Here is a 25331-nt window from a genome sequence, read left to right on the forward strand (position 1 = left end):
TCGAATTAATAGAACTTATTGTTTGATGGATTAAATGTGGGGAATAGGGGAAGGAAGGATCAAAGATTATTTCCAAACTCCCAGTCTGAATAACTGGGCAGTTGGGGTGCTATTTCCTGGAAAGGAAGCGATTGGGTAAAGGAATAGTTTAGACGCAGGTGAGGGAACCAGAACTCAGTGTTAGATGTGTTAGGTGCACAATGCCCTCTAGACACCCAAGTAGAGACATCAGGTAGGCAGTAAAACATAAGAAACCCAGAGCTCAGAAGAGAGGTCCAGGCTGGAGACATGACATGGGGACTCATGGTGGTATTTCATGGTATTATGTAGCTTGTATTTAGATCTCCTAAAGAGAGAGGAGGGAAAGAGAAGGAAAGAGGCTTCAGAATGGAGCCCTGGGGCTTTCCAACACTTATGATAGAGAGAAGGAGCCAGCAAGGCAGACTCAGCGTGGCCAGATAGAAAGGCGGGCACTCAAAAAAAGTACTATCACGAGAAGAGAGGCTTTCAAGAAGGAGAAATGCTCACTCTTGATAACAAGTGAGAAGTTGGGCGAGCCCATAATAGAATCCTCTCTCCTGAGGAAGATTCCTTATCAAGGATAGAGGTCACTTGTATTTTGTCTTTTATTCCTATTTGAGTTCCTTAATGCAGCTCCTGGAATACATTGGGCATTTGATTTACACTCGTGGTCGCTTAACGACGGGGCTATGTTCTGAGAACTGCATTGTTAGGTGATTTTTGTTGTGCGAACATCATAGAGTGTACTTACGCAAACCCAGATGGTACAGCCTGCTACACACCCAGGCTGTATGGTACTATTCTTAAAAGACCACCATCATATATGTGATCCTTTGTTGACTGCAAAGTTGTTATGCGGCTCATGACTGTATATTGATCAAATGACTCATATTAATTGAATGAACATTTAAGTTCAGTTGAGGGCGAGGGATAGGCATAGGTAGTTTTAAAAGTCCTCCTCTTCCACCCCCCCGTGCTCCACCCGACCTGATTCTCACACTTCCCTACAAAAGCATTGATTAGAGAGAGACCAGTATCTTCAGGCTTTGTCAAAGCAACATTAAAAATCCTTTATTCCTACAGACTCAGGAAAAGTGAACTGTTCTCTAAGCCTTGAAGGAAGGAAATTCAGGCCTAACGTAGCATACGAAGTAGTAAATGTTGACTGTTTCTGGAAAGGTGGTGAAATCATAACCATAACCACAGTCATAGAAATAAGGTCCTGCCCATCAAGTGCTCTGCTGGCCGCTTCTCATGTTAATCATGCTATGGAAAGAACCGTGTTGAGCAGATGTCATTGTATAAGATTTTGGTGAAAGGAGGGAAAGGAGGAGGTAGGGGTTCAGATCAGTGGCTCTGACATTGCCAGAGTCTGGAGGGTGTGGCAGTGCCTTGGTATACCTGCTCCCTGGACCTCACCTGGAAATTTTGTGCCTGCAAACTAGAAAGATTACTTAATTCAGAGTGATGACAGTGTGAGCTAGTTGTAGAACTGGGTTGAAATCAGCACGTAGATCTACTCAGAAACAAATACACCCTGAGTGGAAAAACAGAGAGGACCATTCACCACGGGCCCCGATAGCTACTTTTCTGGAAGCCACTTCATTTTTACAACAGATTTATCACCCATCATTATTTATCTTTTACTTTGTTGCAAATAATAAGAGAGGCTTACTGTTTCTCCTGTTTTGTGTGTTGACAAAAAAGTAAAAATAATTGAGTTGGGTTTGGCTAGAATAAAACATTCCACAAACATCTCAAACTCCACCTGTCTAAAACTTAATTCATCAGTGCCCTCCATCTGTACACATTCACATACACACACATGCATAACCTCATTCCTCCAGGGTGTTTTTCTCTATGAATTAGCACCATACACCCAGATCCCAAACTCAAAATTTGGGAGTCATCCTGACTCCTTCATCTCGACTCACATTTGTATTTACCGATACTATCACCAAGTTCTGCTGGCTCTGTCTCTCAGACATCTCTTGAATCTATTTTTTCCTCTATCCTTCCTGCTACTTCCTACTCCAGGCCACCATCATCTCACTACTCATGACGGCAGGAGTCTCCAAAATTAGGTTTTCTGTATTCAGTCTTTTCTTCACACTTTTGAAACCCACAGCTGACCAAGACAAATCCTTCAGCAGCTTCCTGTCGGCCCCAGAACAGAGCTGAAAATACCCAACCTGGTTTAGGAGGTTCACAATGCACCTCTACTTCCCTGTTCAGCCGCCTATCACACTAACCTGCGTGAGGGCAGCTAAACGCTCCACCACCACCACCTCTTCCCGGTCCTCTACCTGGCCCTGCTGGCGCCACCCCTCATCACTCCCCTCAAACTTCATAGCCTAACTCAACCCTCTGTGTCCTTCAAATCTCTCTTTACATGTCCCTAAAGCATTCAGAATTTTCTCTAATTAGTAAAACTTTATCTACCTTGTAGGTGAAAATTTTCCTGAAGGCTTGTCCTGCCTTATTCACTGTGGTATCCTGTGGGCCTAGCAAAGTGCCTGCCCAAGAAATATACTGAATAAATGAGTATTTAAACTATGTGTCTGCCATTACAACTTAAGATGTGCTATTTCAGTATGGTTTTAATGCGCACACACCCCCTTTGATGAACCCTCTTTCTTTCTTCTTTTGTTTTGCCATACAGCAATAATCAACAACTGGAGCCACATCTTTATGGCTGTCTCTGGTTGCTCTAGACAGAAACCTGAGGCACGTCGGGATTGTATCAGGATGCGAATCATCACCCAGTTCAGGTGTGTTGTGCTGTGGGTCTCCAGTGCCTTTTCGGAGGCTCATGATGGTGCCTGTCTCTTGACCTCACGCTGGGTCTACACCCCTGATGGCAGGTGTATCCATTGCAACTGGGTAACATGCGTGGAAAGGGGGAGTATCGAAAACCGGACGGAGGAATCCGTTGACGTGAGGCGAGACACAGTGCTTCCTTAACCCAGCCTCGCTGTTGGACTCAGCAACAGCCTAAACCACGTGCCGTTCAGCCTGAGCCACTGCTCATCTGCCTCTTCTCGCAGGCAGCCTGGATTAAGAGGAAGTGTAGGGAGGAAGCGAGGCTCTGAGTCCTGAATAGTAGTAAAGTCTTTGTCACCAAAATGTTCCTCAGGGCCATTCAGGGAGTTCCTTTCGTTATTTTTAATTTGTAGTCCTCTGGTTAATTTCTCTAGCGGTTGCTTACGTCCCCAAGATCAGACCTAGCGCTTAATTATCACCGAAAGATCCTCACGGTTCCTTGCCGCAGTCTCGGTGCCCGGGTTTGTGGCTGGCCTTTGGACCACGCCAGGCAGGCCGCGGAGCCTCCGCGCTCATAGTAGGGTGCGCGCGGGTTGTGTTGGGGCCACGCCGCTCCGCATCCAGGCCACAACCACGGTTAAAAGGCGAAGCCCGATGCCCCTTTTACCTCCGCTCTTGCAAAGCCCCGGAAGCCCCGAGTCGTCCTGCACTCAGCGGGCAGGGAGGCCCCGTCCCGGACGCGTGTCCTGAGCAGCCAAGGTCCCCCAGCGCCCCCTACAGCCGCGCGCGGGGGGAGACGGTGCTTGGTCCTGCGCCTCCGTACCACGCCCGGGACCCCACCCAGCCGCCGGCGCCCCGGGACCGCGCGTGTACCCGCACCTCCCGGCTGCAGAAACTAGGCGTGGGGCCCAGAGAGCGCGCTGCATCCAGAGCGACCCGCGATTGCTCCGCCCGCGGCGGCCCGATTTCCCCTCCTCCCTCCGTCCCTCCCTTCCTCCCGCCCTCCTTCCCTCCTGCCAGCTGGCGCCGGACACGCTGCGCCTCTTCTCTTGGGGCGCTCTTCCCCTTGATCGACCGTCGCATCCCGCTCAACTTGGGACAGTGGCCGTTTGGTGTTGAATGTTTCCCTCCGAGAGCGCATGGCTGGAGAAGCGAGGCGCGGGTCGGGACCCCGAGGGGCCGCCGTCCGGGAGGCGGTGATGCTGCTGCTGTGCCTGGGGGTCCCGACCGGGCGCCCCTACAACTTGGACACCGAGAGCGCGCTGCTCTACGAGGGCCCCCCCAACACCCTGTTCGGCTACTCGGTGGTGCTGCACAGCCACGGGGCGAACCGATGGTGAGTGGAGTCGGACTCGGGTGCTGTCGGCATCTCAGAGCCGGCGTGTGAAGGGCGCCTCAGAGATTCCCTGCCTGATTCAAACTTTCCTCCCTCCGGAGGAGGCAGAAAGGGAATGCTGCGACGGCCAGCTCGCCGGAGATCTGCTCCGGAAACTAACTTATCTTGGGGGTGGCAGCGCTCGGGGCACGTTCTGGCGCGAGGCCCTGGAGCTGCGAGTTCTGGGCGGCTGGTTGGGTGCGCGGGATGGTGGGCGGATGAGGAGGGGGAGCGGCCCGGCTGCCAGCTGCACGTCTGTAGAGACCAGGAGCTCAGCGGACAGCCCAGCTCAAGTCTGCGCGCACGTGCGCATCTTTCGCTTTAGGCTCGTGGTGGGGGCGCCCACGGCCAACTGGCTTGCCAATGCTTCTGTGGTCAATCCCGGGGCGATTTACAGATGCCGGATCGGAAAGAATCCAGACCGGACGTGCGAACAGCTCCAGCTGGGTGAGTTGGGTCTGGGACCAGCAATGAATGACCTTCCACATGTGAACTCCACCGTAGCACAAGTCCTGGAAAAACTCATGTTGCCTAGTACTTCTAGTCTGAAGTGAATGATTTTCACTCTTAACTCCACACCATCTTTCCTTCTTAACATAAAAAGTGGTCCCCTTCTTTCTGTCAACATTTTTCTCTCTTTTCTTATGACAGTGGTTGCAGTACCCTGGCAAAACGATGTGGAGGAAAGTTTCTTGTAAGAAATTCTCTTCACCTCTCCCTCAGTCCTCCCATGTGTAAAACACATTTTAAAGTCTCTCAACACATAAAGGACAGGATTCAGCTAAGCCAAGACTTTCTGTCTTTGACCTATCAACGTTGTTGACGAACAGGCTAAGGGGCAGATCAGGGATAGTAGTTGGAATTGACCCCACATCCTGTCATTTAGCCTAAGGGCTTTCTAAAAAAGAAAATGATGTAGTTTTACTTAGAATATAAAATGTAAAAGAAGAGCACAAGGAAAACTTGGCATCTCCAGGGTTAAGGTAATTAAAATGAAGCTTAACAGATAATTATTCATTTTCCTCTCCAAAAAAACGCTCATGTTAAATGATGCCTCAATTTGCAATCATATCTTAATGTCTCTTCTTAGAGCTAAAAATGTTTTCTGCTGGGGGAGGGGAGAAAGTTCCTGTTTCAAAGCTAAAGCAAATTTGCTTCCCTGGGACACTGGGGGAAGAAAGGGGAACTAATATTAATCCAGACTTCTCTTGTTCCAAGCACTGCTATATTGCTTAAGGTTTTTCCCCCTCAAAGCACCACTGAGTCATGATGGACATTGTTCCTACTTTATACGTGAGGACTCTGTGGCTCAGAGGGTTGCAAGTACCTTTGCTAAAGTTACTCAGTTAGTGAGTGGAAGATGGGACCCCAAGTCAAAGTCAGGTCTGTTTGGGTGCGTTGTCCAAGTCCTTTCTCTTCACATATGCATCTTTAATGCAAATAAGATTAAATGAAGAATCTAATATGGTATCTGCTGAGCTGATGAGTCATGTGTAAATTGTGAATAGAAGGTCACAACTGGTACTTTTTTCATATTTATCTTTGCTATCAATGGACTTGAGAATAGCTAGTAATCTTTAACCTCTTTTTCTTTTTTAGTAGTCTTTGCTTCTTCTCAAACTGTGAAGCTGGTTCTCGTCATTTAGAATGAATTCAAATAGAGTATGCACATAATGGAATTTTTATTTTTAACTCAGCATCCATAAAAGTCTAGGAGTTGTCTGTAGCATATAGAATAAGCCCCAGTCTCTCATTAAACATTTTCTATCCCAAAAGGCAGACTAAGAAAGCACAACACATTCACAGACGTATCCATTTAGAATAACTCTGCAAAGCATAATTTTCCTTGTGTGAGAGAGTTGTGGGATGAAGAATGAGGGATTGGACCAAACAACCTTATCTGCCAGAGGATCTTGACAAGATCTCCAGAGGGAAAAATTTCACTTCTGTTGTCCTATCATAGTTTCCTGATCCGTGATGTTATAACTACTGGTGTTTAGCACCTACTTCCTGTCTAGATGGGCACTGAATCAATTTCTAGATGTCTGTATTTAACTGGAAAGAGACTGTCATAATATTATATAGATAATAATGCCTGTCAAAAGTGGAGGAAAACCTAAGTCCTTTGGGTATGTGGAGCATAGAGATTGACTGCAGAAATATCCTCAAAGAAATGTGCACGTGGTAGATGTGCAACAAATGTGAATTAAGTGAAGATTTATTGGGTAAATGAGTAAAAGTAAAGTGAAAGTTGATTGTCGTTAGCCTGATTGGTGAATAAGAGAACTAATAGAAATGGCACGCCAAAGTGACTTTTTTAACTTTCAAATTTTTGGTCAATAAAAAAGGCATTTACTAGGTGAAAGGCAAAGAGGAGTAAGATTTCCATTCAATTAATTGGTTGAAACATTAAGAGCTGTAGCAATAGCTTTGAATATTTGCAAGAGAGTTCTCTGAGGTTATTTCTCTTATATCATTTTAAACAATTTATCTTCTCTTCTTTATAGAAAGAAAGTGTGCCTCTATTGAGAACAAACTCAGAAATAACTTAAAGCTGTAAAATAATGGATTGAGTCAAAAGTCTAGAAGGGAAACACTGAAAACAATAAATTGGTAACCAAAGATATTTACAGATTCTCAGGTTTATGGACTATGTATTATTCCTTATGATGAAGTTTCAAGGGAAAAAAATGTGTATACATACACACACATACACACAATCTTCTATATAAAAGGGGTTCAGTTGTCCTGTCTCAAATCTGAATGACTATAATGTACGGAAGATGTTTAGCTCAGAACTAGACACATAACAGACGTTCAAACAATATTAGTTTATGTCTTCTTACCTCTATTTTCTACTTAAATCTATATCTGTATATTATCTGTTATAAGCAGGTTGAGGTTAATAAATAGGAACAGTTAATAAACTAAATCAAAAGTTAAATGTATAAATCAAAAGGTAACAGTTGAAATGAAACACAATAAAAAATGTTTTCTTGTGGCCCAACTAAAAAATGTAATAATTAAAGATTGAGCTATGATTGCCATGTCAGTCAGCTGTTTTCTTTCCTTTGGAATGGCTTAACTTGCTACCAGGGAGCTGACAGTACAAGATGTCTTAAAATGGTGCCCATCTCTTATGCAATTCAAAATAATAACCCATCCCCTTACCCTTATGGATAATATTATGGCATACTGTGGTATATTCACTGTAGCCATAATCAGAAGTGAGAGCAAATGCCTGTTTATCTAGAATGTTCAGAGTGTGAGATGTTGAGAGTAAGATACCCCTTTTAGTGAAGTGAATTGACCTTAGAAGAGGTACTCTTCCCCCTGCCCTCAACACGCTTCCTCCACCTTCCCGCCTGCCTGAGAAGTGTTTCTGCTCCCACTTCCTTGGCGCTTCCCTCTAAGAACCAAAGGAAGGTAGTCTCCCCATCAGGAGGGTCTGAGCCCAGGCCTGTTCATGAAGACTCCTTGTCTGAGGAGACCATGGCCACTTCCACATGTCCTGTTCCTTTCCTACTCAGGTCCTCTGCATCCTTGCTGAGGCTTTTTAAAAGGAAACTTTGATCATGAATGCTTGCTAAATTAAGCATCACAAATTATGACTCCATTACTATAGTTTAATCATAGTCCACTCATGAATTACCAATATTCAAAGAATTAGAACATAATAAAATATGCTTGTAAAATTAAAAGATTATCTTTATTTGGTTATTCAAACAACATTCCAGATCTTTCATTTGGAGTTGCCACTAATAGCATTACGCACACACAAACACACACATACACACACATTTACACTTATCTGGGTAATAGAGTCTAAAGTTACACAATTACACTGTCCAATATAGTAGCCAGTAGCCATCTGTGACTATTAAGCACATGAAATTTGGCTAGTTTGCAGTGAAAGATGCTGTAATGTAAATTACATGCTGGATTTCAAAACTTAATATCCCCCTCCCCCAAAAGTAAAATATCTCATTAATTTTTTAAACATTGGTTACATGTTGAAATAAATATTTTTAAATTAATATTGATTATATATTTAAATGATAATATTTTGGATGCATTAGGTTAAATAAAATATATTGTTAAAGTCAATTTCACTTATTTCTTTTTACTTTTTAATGTAACTATTATAAAATTAAAAAATTCATATGTGGCTTGTATAATATTTCTGTTGGACAGCACTGCTCTAGAGAAACTCAACTTTCCTACGTAAAATAGCACTAACTTTTTAGCAGTTGCTTTCCTATTGTCTATGAATAACTGAATGGGACTTTCACTTTTGTTTTCCAGACCAAGTGTTCTGTAGTGACTCGACCTTTAAGGTCCCTGTTTGTGCCTCTCTTTCTCATTGGAAAGAACAATGGTCTATCACAAGTTAGTCATCCTTATTCCCCTTCAGATTTCTTTCTGGAAATTATATTACCTTAGCCAGTCTCTTGGTTTATAGTACATATCCTGTTTGGAAGAGGTGAAGTTAATTAGCATTGCATCATTAAACTAATGATTACCTCACTCTGACTTCTGACTGATTTGCAGGAATTATTAGCTTAACATTAAAAGGCAAATGTCTCACTGTTGAAACTTCAAATATTTTCTTGATAATTTTCCTTTTCTTTTTCTTCTGTAATAATCTTTAGATTGTAGCTTATGAAGCTGAGATTGATACAGACCGGTCATTTTGAAAAATCACCCCTGAACATAGATTGTTACGCTAATTATGCAGAAAATCAAGACTGAGAGCTTCATTAATAAACTATCATGTTAAAGGAATTAAGTTCTCTAATTTTCCCAGCAATTTCCCAAACTCAATCTCTTAAAGAATGGTTTCCACCTAGTTTGAGAGATGAGATTTTCTAAATGCATTTTATTTTTTGCTTCAAGTTTCGTTGATCACTGAATGATATTCCTAATGACTAAATAATATCTCCCCTTGAGAACAGTTCTGGGGCCAGATATGGTAATCCATTGTATATGTGGGTCATTTATTCATTCAGTCGTTTACTGAGAGATGCTCAAGGGCCGGAACCTGGATGTACAAAAGAAACATGGTCCTTGCCCCAAGGGGTTTACAGTCCATTGGTTAGGTTGTTAGAGGAAATTGTAGTGAGAAGATCTAATCTGGTTAGGAGAATAAGGTGATGTCTTGCCGAGGAACTGATGTTCAAGTGGGGAACTGAAAAAAATCCGGAGTTAGCCAGAGCGAAAGGTTTTGGGAAGGGTGCCAGACAGAACAAACAGTTTGCACGAAGACCCTGCGATCTTTGAAAGCAGGGCATCTTTGAAATGAAGGAAAAATGCCTACAGCTGGACGATGAAGTGTGCAGTAGATGGTAGGTTGGAGAGGTAGGCTGGGATTATTTTTGTTACAACTTTATAAGCTTACATAAGGAGTATGAATTTATCCCAAGGTGTTTAACGCTAGGGAGTTACATGATGAGATTTGTGTTTTAGGCAGATAATTCTGGTTGCAGGATAGTGAATGCTTTAGAGTAAATGGGTCAAGACGGTAGGTAGTGAGACAGTTGGAGGAAGACTTTGTTATAATTTAAGCTACAGATGATAGGTGCTTATACTAAGACAGTGGCAGTAGGAATGGAGAAAAACAGAGATTCTATGGTTATTTAGAAGACAAATTCAATAGGACTTGGTAATTACTGAATGAGAGAGATGAAGGAGAAGATTTCAAAGATATTACCCAAGGTTCTGACCTGGGCTGTTAGATGGATGATGGTGCTATGTCCTGTGAGACATAGGATTAAATATTTAGTAATCAGTTGGATGTTTGGGTGGTCAGGAGGGGTCTGTACTGGTAATTCGGAGTTAAGAGTAACTGACATAGAGATGGTAATCAAAGCCATGGAGGTTAATGAGTTTAATCCGGGACGTCTCTAGGTTAATAGATCAGAGGGCCTGGGATAGATGACAAAGGATTCATACAATTTGAGAAGTGACTAGGACAGTGCTGCACAACTCTGGATGCAGTTTACATTCTCCTGCAGAGCTTTAAGAATACCAGTGGTGGTAGCCTCATCCCAAACTAATAAAATCTCTGGGGTGGGTCTAGGTAGGTATAATATTGTGATTTATACTAAGAAATAAATTTTAGTCTTCTTCCTTGGAATTTTCTAAGTGATGAGAGTCATAAACATGTCTTTTGTTATGCTAATGAGGTGACTTTTGGACCTGTCCTGAGGACGGGGACTGTTTGCCAGTGGAGCCAACCAAATAATTGGAGGGTTGAAACTTTCAGTCCCACCCCCCTGACCTCCAGGGAGGGGAGCGGGCTGGAGGTTGAATCAGTCACCAATGGCAATTGATTTGATCAATCATGCTTGTGTAATAGAGCCTCCAAAAAATTCCAAAAGGACAGGGTTGGGAGAGCTTCCAAGTTGGTGAACACATGGAGATTCAGGAAGAATGGTTCACTGGGAGAGGGCAAGGAAGCTCCTCACTCCTTTCTCCATGCCTTGCCCTGTGCATCTCTTCCATCTGGCTGTACCTGAGTTATATCCTTGCATAATAAACCAGTAATCTAATAAGTAAAATGCTTCTCTGAGTTCTGTGAGCTGCTCTAGCAAATTCGTCAAACCCAAGGAGGAAGTTGTGGGAACCTCTGATTTATAGCCGTTTGATCAAAAGCACAGGTAACAAACCTGGACTAGCTATTGGCATCTGAAGTGTGTGTGTATGCGTGTGTGTGGGGCGAGGGGAGGCAGTCTTGTAGAACTGAGCTTTTAACCTGTGTGATCTGATGCTATTTCTAGGTAGATAGTGTCAGAATTGAGTTGAATTATAGGACACCAGCTGGTGTTGGAGAATTGCTTGCTGGTAGTTTCCATACCACCCTCCTATACACACAAACACACACATTGGAGTTGGGTAAAAAACACTTAGTAGGGCATCAGGATTTTCCAAATGTCCCCAAATGATTCCAATATTTATCCATGGTTGAGAATCACTAGAGAAGAAAAGAGGAGGCTGAAAAAAAAGACTGAGAAGGAGAAGCCAAGGAGGTAGCAAGGATATTAGTTCAACGCGGCGTTATGGAGTGGAAGGATGAGAGATTTTGAGATGAGATGAGTGGCTGGCAGTAATAAAGTTGCCAAGAGGTCAAGCAAGGTAAGAACTTACAAGGTTTCACTGAGTTTAGAGAGACTTGGTTCATTAGTAACCTTGGTAAGACCAGTTTTAATGGTGAAGCCAGACTGCAGAGCATTGAAGAGAAGTGAAGAGTGAGAAAATATTGATAGCAAGCATCAACAACTCTTTTGACTGGGTTCTTCTTTCATTAATTAAATAAATTTTATCAATTACTTATGCTAGATGTTGGGAATAGAAAATTCAATAAGACATGGCTGAAGCCCTCAAAGAACTCAGTCTAGATGGCAGGGGAGACAGGTAAACAGATAATTATTTATGAGGACATGTAATAAGCATGACGATAGAGACTCACACAGAAGGGAGAAGAAATTGTTTGGATGATAAGAGAAGGTCTCCTGGAAGAGTGGACACTTGAGTAATTGAGCCAGTTCTGACCAGTTCTGATGAGTACATAGTGAAAGTTCAATAGATATAAAATTGCTAGATGCATTTCTCAGATGTGCGTGGGCTCCTCTGCTGCGCGCTTCAGAGTGATTCCTAGAGGTCTGGGCCAGCCTTGGCTTCAAAGACTCTGCCTAATCACACCAGGCAATCTAAACTATGACACCCACTCCTGAGAGGGGGAGCTTGAGACTGTTCATCTTTAAAAACAGATTTTTTTTCTGTTAAGCGTAGCTGGAAACATCAAATTAGAACATAGACATAACTTACAAGTGACAGGACTGGGCTCAGAAATGCAGTGTGTTTATTCTGATGTTTTCAGTTTACCCCCAAGAATTTTTTTAGAAAAGGGCACATTTGTTTGGTGATGGATGATAATTAGTCTTTGGGTGGTGAATGTGATGTAATCCACACAGAAACTGAAATATAATGATGTAGCCCTGAAATTTATGTAATGTTATAAACCATTGTTACCTCAATAAAAAAAAGACAGGAAACCTTTTTCATATAAATTATATGAAATTCTGTAAATTACAATGAATATTTTCAGAAATAGTAAGAGTGTAGACTTAGCTGTCAAATCTCTTTTATGGGAAATACTTTGTGTAGTGGATTAGACATGTCCTTTTTAAATTACACCCTATGTGGAAGATGCTGGTCAATGTATACCCTCTGTTTGTAAAATCTTTCTAAGTCTACCTCACCCTGATACCATTTTTGTTTTCTTGTGAAAGTTTTCCAGTATTCATTAGAATATCCTTATTTTGTTTGCAAATCTGTAATGTCTTATTCTATCCTTTAAAGTTTGGACAGTTCCCCCTGTGTTAGTACAGGACGATGCCATAGACTCCCTGACTGAGTTTTACTTCTCTCACATATTTTTAAACCTTCCTATCTTTGTGACCAACTCTGTTCTAACTTGTGAATTCCAAAACCAAGCACAGAACTTCAACATTGATCACCTAGCATTAAGTGAGAGCAGGTTTCCCTGAGTTTTGTCTGTTTGGATTTTTGTATTTTTCTTGTTTCAAAGACTAAAAGTGGTGTACATTTTGCAATAATTTTCCAAATGAATCCTTAAGTCCAGGAGATTAATTGAAAGCCATGGAAGTAAAGAATTTTCTTTTCTTATTTTCTAATGTTGGAAATTAATGTTATAATATCATAATAGTAGGTTATTATAGAAACAGAATTAGTATAGGATTATTAATAATGTTAACATTTGGATTCTTTCCCTGCTTAACAGGGAAAGTACTCCTAACAAATCATTGTAAGGTAGTATAGGGTGGTGGTTGACAGTGTGGGTTTGAATTCTTCCTTCCTCCACTTGCTAGCGGTGTGACTTTGGGCAAGATGCCTCATCTCCCTTTGCTTCAGTTTCTCCATCTGTAAAATTGGGATAATAATAATAATAATACCTACTCAGAGGGATGTAATGAAAATTGAGTTAATATGTATGTTTACATATATTAAAAGTGTGCTTGGTACATAGAAACTATATAATGAATATTTCTAATTATGCTAAGACAATGTTCCTCCAAATTAAGCTCACCAAATAGATCAGTTGCGGTATATTTTTCTGCTGTAGTTAGTAAAAAGACTTGTTGAAGTTTTCTGCAAGAATTTGAGGAGGTTTGGCCTAAGGTCCTGGAGGAGACTCTGAACCTAGAATCAAGCTTACAAGCGATCTGCTTTTCTAGAGTTCTGAGGCCCAGTGCTGACTCAGGATCAATGCAGATTCATGAAATTGAAACCCTAAAACTTGGGGCTACTCCCTGGGGACGTTTACCTCTGTGTTGAACTCTCTTTCTGAATACAATAAAGTTATAAAGTAAAAGTGTATATGAAATAAAATGAATTAGAGGACTGAAATAACTGGATTTTCAGGCCTATGATCACATGAGGTATTTCTCACATACATTAAGCATGATGATTAGCCGTTATCAGATTTTGACTAGGAAGTCTGAGAATATGACTTTTAAATACACATTTTTCTAGAAAGAAAATACTTTGAGAATGGCTTTTAATTTTGAGCTTTATTTTGATATTTTGACTCTTGTTTGTTATTAGATGAGTGGCAGGAAATGGTCTTAGAAGTTTATTACTCTCATGTTTGGTATCAACCTCTAAAACTTGGGTATTTTACTTTTCATAACTCAAATTATTGCTATTGAATTCACAAACATCAGAGTTATCTTTTAGAAACATCACCACCATGTAATGCATGGCAAAAGTACACAGTTTAATACAGCAAACATAATATAATGGATTTAATAGTAATTAGGATTTGATAAGAAAAAGTGAAAAAGGGGAGCCACTTGACTTAGCTAAAGGCTGCTGATCCAATGTCGCAGCACTGTGAGCTCCCTCAGCAGGTGCAGCCCAATCGACGTGATGTGGGCATGCTGGGGAGCAGAAGCACTTCCCATTTAGTGAACACCTACTAGGTCCCAGGCAGTCTTGTGTGCACAGGTATACTTAACAGCCCTGCACGGGCAAGTCTTCTAATGTCATATGCGAATTGATTTGTTCTCTTTCAATCCCATCTGTTTTTCTAATATCCTGAATTTCGGTAGAGGAAGGAATTGTATAATTATTTTCACTCAGTAGTTATCACGTCTACAAATAAAGATATCTTGAATGAATGCTTCTTTGTAGAACATAGAATAGAATAAGTCATTAACTTCAGGATTCTTTGAGACGAATTTAGAGTGGAAGAATTTGAAAGATATAGGACTCATCTTTCAATAGAATAGAACTTCAACTTTACAAAAAGCAATTAGGGGGCCGGCCCTGTGGCCAAGTGGTTAAGTCTGGACACTTCACTTCGCCAGCCCAGGGTTGCACTGGTTCAGACCCTGGGTGCGGACCCAGCACCACTCATCAGGCCATGCTGAGGTGGTGTCCCACATAGCACAACCAGAAGGACCTACAACTAGAATATATAACTATGTGCTGGGGGGTTTGGGGAGAAGAAGAAGAAGAATGAGGAGGAGGAGGAGGAGGAGGGGGAGGAGGAGAAAAGAAGATTGGCAACAGATGTTAGCTCAGGTGCCAATCTTTGAAAAAAAAAGCAATTTGGAGAAGTAAGGGCTTTCACCATTTTTCTGAAACTTGAAATTCCATCACATGTTTTGAAAGATCAGATAAATGTGTCTGTTGTCTCAGTAACTAGAAAGCAAGAATGAGAGCTTGAGCCAATGGGGAAGCATAGCACTGTGATACAGGCAGATAAACAGCATGTCATTGCACCCGATAGTCGCAGGCTCCCCTACCCACAAAGTTCTTCGCTCAAGCTGTCAACAGTTATAGAAAGAACTTTGAGTCTGATCTTCCTCCTTGTTATTCCTCAGTGAAAATGTCAAAGAAGAACCGAGAACTGATCTAAATTGAGAAAAAGGGCAGGGCAAGACAGGGACCAAGTAAATGACATTTTTCTGAAACACGAGAAAGTTGACTGTACAGTCTGTGGGCAGATTTGTGATATCTTACACATTTTCAGCTGAAGAAAAAGACTTAGGAAGTGAAATTCATTTCAGTTGATTCATACATCTGAAATATTTGTAGAGTTCTATTTTATATACTAGAGTAGCGGGTAGTAACAGGACTTTGATTACTGACAAGTTTTTGATTTTTGATTCTAATCTTTTCCATTTACCAGTCCCATGGATTCAGGCAAGTTACTTCTTTCAGATTAAATTTTCTCATCTGTAAAATGGGATTGATAACATAGTCTGCTGCTACAGTGAGAATTAAATGAGTTAATGTGTATGATAAGGCCTCAGATGTGCCACAAATATTTTATGGAGAGGGTATATGCCATGACATAAGTGCAGCTTAAACGTATGTTTAGCTTTGTCCTTAAAATAATAATAATGTCAACATCAACTAACATTTGTGTGCTTTCTCTGCTAGGCTCTGGCCCAAGCACTCCACACATATCGCATTTACTCCCCACAGTCCTTGCAGAAACCCTCTGAGACGGGCGCCTCCTGTGGGCCCCAGCTGATTCTCAGTCTTTAATTGTCCTACTCACAGATCACACTTTGTAAAGATCTTCAAACCTGCAAATGCTGTTTCCCTTTAGACCATCTGTTACTGTCTTAAAACTTAAGGGAATAATATTTTGGAACAGAAGTAGAAAAGAAGAGTAGTGAAGGAAGACCTCTCCAAAGCTAAAATCCCTGCGAGTTGGGTGAAAATTTTGCAGTAATACTCTCTAGTAAAGGATTTTTGTGGTGGTGTAATGCATTTCAGAATGCTCTCCCTCAGCAAATGCATATGTCATTCCTGCCTGCTGCACGTAAGGCCCTGTTCTGTGTGGTGGGGATGCCACAGTCAACAAAATAGTCAATTTGCCCTCATGGAGGTGACATGCAAGATGGAAAAGCTAGTCTTCCATAGTCTCTGTCATATTTGGCACTTGGAGCAATGACGCTAAAACTGGTAATGTGAATAACAACAAAAAAGAAGATGGTAATGAGTGTACCTAATTGGCTCTGTACTAACATCCTTTATATTCATCTATTAAAATTGCTGCTTTCACATTTATATACACATGTATGTGCTGATACAAAATCAGTAGATGGAAATAAACTGAAGTAGTAAGCATACATCTTTAGTTTGTTTTTCAAATAAAAAAAGTGGAAAGAGAAAGATGCGCTTAATTTTTAGGATAAGGGATACGGTTTTTATGTGACTTTGTATTTTTTTTAATTTAATTTTTATTTTTTTTGGATGTACATCATATTTCGAATTCTGGATACATTACATCATGTTCACCACCTGAACACTAATTATAGTGCATTCCCTCACATGTGACCCTAATCACCCTTTTTGCCCTCCCTCCTCCCCCCCCCCCACCGCTTCCCCAATGGTAACCACCAGTCCAATCTCCAATGCTATGTGTTGGGGTTTTTTTTGTCATTTTTATCTTCTACTTATGAGTGAGGACTTTGTATTTTTAATGTCTACTAGGAAAATGCATTCAACTGTGCTAAGAATTAGTCATTCTAGTTGTATAAAAGCATGGGAAATTATCACATGTTAATTTCTGCTGACTTCTTTTATGTTAAACCATGTAAAGTACTTTTTCAATTATGAAGCTGATTTGATTGACTTAAGAGTTTAGATTAGTAATGTATGAGCTGAATTGAAAACCAGATTATAAAGCATTTCAGCATGACGTTTAGATAAAATATAAAGATAATCTGAATTTATGATGTTCTGTCAGGGAAATTCATGAGAATTAGCTTTCTCATGACAGTTCTAATAATCATCATTTCTAACCGAATTAGAAATACTGTATTTCCACATGAAAAAAATTTCCTTAACATTTGATACTGTATTTCAGTATCTAGCTGAAACCAAAGAGGACGTAAAAGGTATGACCATCATTTTAAAAACAGAGTAGTTTCTTTTCAAATATGATAAAATGCAGGAAAAGCCATAACCATTTATACTGTAGAGCAATTGCTCAGAAGCTCAAATCCACACCACACACAACCACCTGGGGAGCCTTTCAAAAAATTCTGATGTCTGGTTTCAACAGTCACCCATCAAATCTGAGCCTCTGGGAGTGGGGACAAGGTGTTGGCTCAAAACTCTTCCCAGGTAATGCTAACGTCCAGTCAAGGCTGAGAACCCCGTTTAAAGGAGTGGACTCAGGAGCAAGCAAGGGTAAGGGAGAGCTCTGGAGAAGGCCCTGAGCGTAAGCCAATGATGTAAAGGTCTTCCCTCTCTGCCAAGATTCTGCAAGCACTACAGAAGAAAAGGGTCAAGAGTTCCTAGAAATGAGAAGACCCAGAACAGCAGTGGGGGCTTACAGGCTGTTCTTTGTACTGATCCTGACTTGTAACCAGTGCTGAAAGGACCCTAGCATTATCGTTGTTGGGTGCTTGCTCCATGGCAGAAGCAGTGGTAGGAAGCGGAAAGGAGAAACTTACGTTCATGTGAGTCTATTTATTTGTTTGCTTATGGGGATGAATAATTGTTTCATGACTTTGTTGTTTTCGTGAATTTTCATTTTGCCTGTGCATTCATCCTTTTGTACACGTTTCAAATTAAGATACAAAACACAAATAGAGGAAACTTAATCAAACCCCAATTGAAGCTTCGAATTGTTTTTCACTTATTGATCCTTCCATTTTCATCACGCATTTCTGGGCTGTGTGTTGGAGATGGGATAATGATGAACAAGATGCAGTCCTGGGCAAGATGAATTAGGTCATTATTTACTCAGCCTTGGAAGTAGACAGGAGAGTTGTGAATAAATATAGTTGTATTAGTCAGGGTTCACCAGAGAAATATAACCGATAGTGTAGGGTAGACAGGTAGGTACGTGTAAGAGGAGATTTATTACAGGAATTGGCTCCCTCAGCGTGGAGGCTAAGTCCCGTGGTCTGCCATATGCAAGCTGAAGAACCAGGAAAGCTGGTGCTATAATTTGGGCCAAAGGCCTGAGAAGCAGGAGTCAGGGTGGGGTCGGGGGAGGAGCAAGGGAGTTGGTGTAAGTCCCAGAGAGCTGAGAGGTACTCAGACATGGAGAGAAAGATGTTTGAGGGAAGCGACATGGTAAGGTGGGAAAGTGAGTAGTTTGGCTACGATGTGTGTGAACCTAAGTGTGAGACTCCAAGCAGTGAGGCTATTGTGATGTGACCTGGTGGAGCTAAAACTAAAGCAGAGGATGCAATGTGGAATCATCCACGGCCCCAGAAAACAGCGTAATAACACAAGAGTTTCTCTAGTCTTCATTTTAAAATTTACAAATAAGAGCTCTCAGCTAAGAAAGAATTTACAAATAAGAGATCTCAGCTAAGAAAGACAAAAACAGTTCACTATTTTTGTACATAAAAACTTTATAGCTATTTTCATCAAGCAATTTACATGGTATTTATGGTTCTAAGCTATTGTATATTTACTATTTTTAAACTTTTGGGTGACATCTCTACAACAGTAAATTTGTTTCTAAATGTTGAGTGTAGTCTTGATGAAAGTGTCCATTAAATATAACATTTTAACAGAGATGATGTGTTATTTGTGACTTCTGTCCTCTCCTGTCCTTAATTTTCCTTCTGTTCATTTGCCTTAGGTAACTGAGTATTGCCTATAATTTTAGAAAGACTTTGGTATTTTCAGAGAAGCTATTTCATTGAAAGGTCTGCTGTGGTAAACGATAGGAACTTCAGGTAGATGGAATCTACCATTTATCATCTATTTTTGACAGTAAAAAAAAAACTGGTGATTTTAGTGAAAAGTCAGACTGAAAATTGCATCATGATAAATTAAAATTTTTCGTCATCCCTTCACTTTCTTTTGATTATGTTGCCATCATGTAGCCACAATAAAAACTACCTATGTTAATACTTATCCACCCAACACACACAATTGTCTTTCTTCTTCCCTCTCCCTCCTCCTTTCCTGTTTTACTTTCTTTATTAGTTTTAGGATGGAGACCTTATGTTTCCACCCGGGCCATCCTGTATCAAGATTTGCATTCCCTTGCCATTCCAAGTAGACGTTGCCAATCAACCTGAGAATTCTTTTTGCAGACAGATCGTTAGTCATCTTCCTTTCAGTCTTGAGCTCCAGGCAGTCACTACCAATTGGTGGGAGCCGTCATTCTACAAGAAATCTGACCAGAAAAACATGATCCATGTCCCATTGTACCAATGTTCCAGACCATGAGAATCACCTGGGTAGTCAGGCCTCACCTGGACCTGATGAATCAAGCTCCAGAGAAGGGGGCTAGGAAATCTACTTCAGTTCAGCCATGTTGAGGGTTGGTTATTTCTCCTGAACAATGGTTTGGAGAACAAATAAATCTATACACAGACATCTCCCTATACTTCTTAGACAAAATCTCTCCTACGCAGGAGATTTACTGCACGTAATTTCACTTTCCTAATATTAGTCTTCTTATCTATGTAGGAATTCTGAGTTTGCCCAGGAAGCTTTATCTAGGGGTCAAACTTATAGGAGACAAATTGCCTAATGATTTAGAGAATGGTCACTATAAATGTATAGAACTTGGTATCAGTGACCAGTGTTCAAAATTAAGTAAACCTAAGTTTGACATCCTTCTCCAATCAAATTGATGTGAATGTATGTCCCTGCCTTTGGAATTAAGCTCAGGTGGAATAGAACTGTCACATGGCAGTTGATGAGGGTGAAAATAAGGACAGCAAAAGGAACCTTAATATGCTGTATCTTATTCTCTCCCAAATCATTTATTTGAAATCACTTTAATATAGGATCCAAGCTTTAAAGCAAAGAAGTCAGTCTAACAAAAGAGATTATCACTGGGAAGATCACTTTTTCTTGTACAGTTAAGAAGTACTGTATTGCCCATGAGTAATGTTTTATGTTTGGCTTTCTGGCTATTCATGCATTTACTGAAGTGCCTATTGAAGTTTTTTATTTACTACTGAAATAATCTGGTTTTTCCAGTGGGTTTTTCTTTGTTGAAAACACGTCACAATCCACTAAATGTAAACCACAGGGCAGTTTGTTGTAAATGCTAGCGTTGTTATTATGCTAATTATACGCAGCTACTTTCTACGTGCTCAATCATCACCTTCCAGCTTCGATAAACTGTTACTGAAAGGCTAAGAACCATATTGTAGTCTTTCTAAATGTCTCAGTACGGGAAATGTTTTAAAAAGTGCTCTGGTAATGTTGCTTGCATTGTTAGATAAGTGGTCAAAACAAAGGTGCAAATTCGTTGCCAAGCATTGTACATTGAAGTTAAATTTGCACAGCCTATGTTGGTTTTGACTGGTCTTCCCCCCTCCTAGTCATGTTGGTTAGCTATCTCCTTTATCAAGGCCATCTTTTCATCGTGTTCCCATTGGAGGTCATTCCTACAAAAATCACCTTGTGAGAGAACAATTATATTGGCACAGTGTGCACTGAATAGAAGATAGAGAAGCCGGGTACAAGGGCATTTCACACATGGCTGAAAGAAAAAAACATTGGGGATGAGCATGCATGTTTATTTTCTCTGCTCTCATAAAATAACGTTGTTTTCAAGATAACTGATGATAAAATTATTTTCGAATGCTTTAGGTAGCCCCAGTGGAGAACCTTGTGGAAAGACTTGTTTGGAAGAAAGAGACAATCAATGGTTGGGGGTCACACTTTCCAGACAGCCAGGAGAAAATGGATCCATCGTGGTAGGTTATTGGATTGGGTCTACTAATAACATCATGAAATCAGATATTCTGGTGTGACTTTCACATAATTTGGTCTACTTTTATGTTTTATTCAGACTTGTGGGCATAGATGGAAAAATATATTTTACATAAAGAATGAAAATAAACTCCCCACGGGTGTTTGCTATGGAATGCCCTCTGATTTACGAGCAGAACTAAGTAAAAGAATAGCTCCATGTTACCAAGGTAAGCTATGATTTTGATATTGATTGGATCAAGAGAAACAAGGGAATGCCTTTAAAATTTATTTTCAATTTGGATGTGCAGAGAGACGGACATCTTTGAAATAGCTATGTTCTTTTTAACTACTCAAAGTATCCTTTCCTTTTTTACCCAATTGCACTAGTATTAGTTTTCAAAAATGTACTTTGTGTTTTTAGGAATAGAAGTTCTACAGGTTAATTTGAATAATTCTAGAATCTAGTTAGTAATTACTCACTTTTGCATTTAATTTATTTTCAGTTCCGTATAAGTGAGCCTAATGCCCTTCAAGTATAGGACACTTAAAATCATGAAATTAGATAGAAAAGTCTGATCAGAAAGGAGAAAATTGTTTTGGTTTCTTGCTTTACCTTTAGCTTCCAAGAATATTCAGAAAGATTTAAAGCATAGGTGTAAGCAAATCTTTCCTACTCACTGTTTTTTTTCTTCAAATTCACATTTTCCTTGAAACAGCAAGGAATTGGTATCTTGAGTTTGACGGGTCTTTGCCATGAAAATTCTAGGCCATACGTAGCATTAGTTTGAACAGAGCTAGGACTTAAATCACTGGAATGAGCAAAATTAGAGTGAATGTCAAGGGAGAATTAAAAATGAGATTTGTAACAGAACTAAAATTCTAAGAATGTGTCTTTGGAAAACTAAGAATTAAATATATATGAATGCCAAGTTCCAGTTTTTCAAACCAAAATGTTTACCCCAGTGGCCAAAGAAAATTTCTATTACCTGACAAAACTTTGACTAAGTATGCAAATTCAATTATTAATCCTATTAATATTGGGGTCTTTCCTCTCTGGAATTTGACGTCACGGAGAAGTTATATCACATACATTCCTAATTCGCCTTTGGATACTGAGAAGCTAAAAGATGAATTTAAAATTCTCAACTACAGTAAAACTCAGTCTAGATGTCTGTATGTTTATTCTCTTTTTCCTAATGGTTTATGGTTTACACTTTAAAACATTTTCACAGTAGAGTTTTTATTTTTGCTTGGTTATATCTAGCTACATTCTACCAAAAATTCAAAATGGCGTATAGTTAAAACACCTAAAATTAGGGCAAAATTTATATAAATTAAAAATAGGGTCAGGAAAAATATAAAAAAGAGTGAAAAATCGTGAGGAGTAGTAATTATAAGTGACTCAGCAATTTACTTAAATTTTCTGGTTAGCAAAGCCATAATGAAGATGTGGTCCTGATTTTTATTTTCATAGAGGTTTACTTACGTCGCCTTCTTCAAGAGAAGCAAAGCTTTGTCCCCATAGTAAGTTCCCAAAGCATCAATTTAGGGGGATTTTGTGATAAGAGACCATCCATCTCCATGCACTTCTTGACTCAGTCTGTTGTTTTCAGCTGGGCAAAATCTAGGAAGCCTATTTTAAACGGAAACCTGGACTGGAAACCACAAATCCTACCTCTGTCTTAGATACTTGATAGTGTTTTTGAGTGTATGCTGCATGTTCTTCCCGTGAAAAAGAGGCAGGGGTAAATATTTTTATTCCTATTTCATAGGGACATTTTGAAGATTAATGGGCAATAGAATTGTGACCTTAAATTTTATCAAAGGTACTATTATTTTAAAAAATGAGATAGTATAAAATACACAGCTTACAAGGTAGATTTGTAAGGATATGTAAGGTAAGCAAAATTATGCAGATTTTGTCTTTATTTTTAAATGAAATCCTAAATTGTTTTTTCACTTCCTTTTAGATTTTGTGAAAAAATTTGGTGAAAATTTTGCGTCATGTCAAGCTGGAATATCTAGTTTTTACACAGAGGTAATAGTCCAAAAATTAGCTGCTATGAATGTTTATGTATAGAATTTTAATTCCACTGAAGACTTAGAAGACTGATGTTATCCTTGAAAGTAAAACTTGTATAATATCTGAATAATGTCTCTTAAATTTGAGAGTATTACAACTCAATTTTCACCACTCAATATTTCACATATATTTTAAGAAAATATTAATAGCTGTGCCACATAAGACCAACTAAAAGTCTATAGTAATGAATATTAATTTTACTTAGAATTTAGCTGAAATGAAAAGTAGCTATAGTTACTTGTTTTGTTAACTTAGGCATTGAAAATATCTAAGTATGTTATTTTTAGTTACTAGTTGAAGGAAGCATATGAATCCACAGTTTTCATTAAAGTTAGGGGAATTGGGAGATTTAAGAACTTAATAATATCCTCTTAAATCCTATCTATTCCCAAACTATCAATCTCTGACAGCCTAGGATATACAATGAAATGTTACAGTTGTGTTCAACGCCCAAATCTCCCACTTTCTCTTAAAAACCCATTAGGAATTTATGAATGTTTTCTGAATCTATGTAGATAGTCTGTATCAAGCCTTGGGTTAACAATTTCCATAAATATTACCTACTATGAAAAAAAAATTATACTTTCTTTAGTTTACATTTAAACTGACCTTTTTAAATTCAGGATTGTTTAGGAAATTTAGAAATCTGTTAAGGAGGCTTGAATGCTGAAAGTGATTATATTTCACCAGACAAGTGTCTGCTCATTCCAACCTTCTATTTCCTTTCCCTAAATTGGTATTTATCATCAAATATACCCCAATTTCATTAGACTTTTTTTTCTAAGCTAACATTGTTAAGGAAACTAGTCAATGGCATTTCTCAAATTGAAATAGATTAAGTCCACTTTTTACCCTTTGGCAACACACGATTATCTCCGTAATGAGCACTAATGAATTGCCCAGATATGATTTACTTTAGTAGAAACCACATTGCCTTTCTCCCAAAAGCTTACTCTACTGTACAACGATTCCACCTTTGATTTTAAAGTTCACTGATGGTGTGAAGTAAGAGTTTCAGAGTTTCTTTTCTAAAATTCTACTTTTAGCTGAAAATTCGTTAGCCAGCTTCTCTGGTGTTTTTTTTTTTTCTGATATGTTTTTAAATTCATAAAATGCTCAGATTTCAGAAGTATAGTATCAAAATGTACTCACTATTAAAATATATACCTGGAGGAGGTTTTGAGTGGTGAGATTAAACTTTTAAATGATGATAAATTGTTTTTTCTTGCAGGATTTAATTGTGATGGGAGCCCCAGGATCATCTTATTGGACTGGCTCTCTTTTCGTCTACAATATAACTACAAATAAATACAAGGCTTTTTTGGACAAAGAAAATCAAGTAAAATTTGGAAGTTATTTAGGTACTACAAAAATTGACTAACTCAAATTATCTCTACCTTACAGATACTAGTAATTTTAAATAAGGGAAATTATATTTTCAAAAGATGAAAATGGTCAGTAGCAATGAAAGATACAGTTAACTTAATATTTTACATTTATATATGTGACTACAATCATCAATATATAATTCTTAGACTAGAACTCCCAGCTTAGTTTACTCTTTGCAGTAAAATACTTGTAAGCTTGTATCTTTATGCAGTCAACTTACTATTATATTGGTAGTATCTATTGAGTGCTTACTGTGGTAAGCAAGAAGCAAGAACTTTTGTAAGCATTTTACATGAATTAACTCATTTAGTCATTTGAGTGAGTAAGTAAGTATAGTTTCTTAAAGGACCAACTGAAAGTCAGCGGGTCTGTTGACAGCGTTCTAGACAAGGGGTAAGATTATGAAGCATGGGTCTAAAAACAACTCATTGACCTTCGCCTCATAAGTTCTTAGAATATTTCCCAGAGCTTAGCTATTTTTATCTTCCTTCTGTCCTCCCACTCCACTGCCCACCCTGCTTCCCGCCCCCACCTTCCCATACCCCCCACCTCCATCCTTTCCCCTCCCTCCTTACTCCCCCCCCCCCAATAAGTTAGCAGTAGGACACTTTATAGTCTACATTTCTAGAGAAACACAAGAGTCTTCTGACATTAGCTCCTGTTATAGTAAAAGGAATGCTTTTCCTATAGTTTCTTAGAAAATACAGATTTGTTTAAACCATATGTGCCTTGCATGGGAGCAGCCTAGACTCAGAGAGAATTATGATAAAAAAGGGCAGTATTATTTTTTCCCATTCAAACAGAAGAAATGCATTTTCAAACAGAGGGAATTCATTTACAATTCACCATTTACTTGTTTATGGTTGAAAGATATCTCGAAGTATTATAAGAAATGTAACTTAGTATTATGCTTTTTATCACAAAATAAAATACTTGACCTTTTGTGTCATTATAAAGTTTTATCACAATAGG

At 39.4% G+C, this 25331-nt stretch overlaps 1 protein-coding gene across 3 annotated transcripts in view; it reads left to right on the top strand.

The window, feature by feature from the left end:
• Positions 1 to 3064: 3064 nt before the first annotated feature.
• Positions 3065 to 25331, top strand: part of ITGA4 (integrin subunit alpha 4) — a 77335-nt gene continuing 55068 nt past the window's right edge. The window contains exons 1-6 of one of the 3 annotated variants that reach the window (XM_070581633.1): positions 3065 to 4120; positions 4485 to 4606; positions 20783 to 20889; positions 20985 to 21114; positions 22858 to 22925; positions 24202 to 24331. In XM_070581633.1, coding sequence (XP_070437734.1) covers positions 3924 to 4120; positions 4485 to 4606; positions 20783 to 20889; positions 20985 to 21114; positions 22858 to 22925; positions 24202 to 24331 — 754 coding nt within the window. In that variant the 5' untranslated portion in view covers positions 3065 to 3923. The remainder of the gene's footprint in view (positions 4121 to 4484; positions 4607 to 20782; positions 20890 to 20984; positions 21115 to 22857; positions 22926 to 24201; positions 24332 to 25331) is intronic. The other 2 variants (XR_011528823.1, XM_070581634.1) reach the window with 2 other exon arrangements.

The sequence above is a fragment of the Equus przewalskii genome, chromosome 17 (assembly GCF_037783145.1).
Source record: "Equus przewalskii isolate Varuska chromosome 17, EquPr2, whole genome shotgun sequence".
Classification (NCBI taxonomy): Eukaryota; Metazoa; Chordata; class Mammalia; order Perissodactyla; family Equidae; genus Equus; species Equus przewalskii.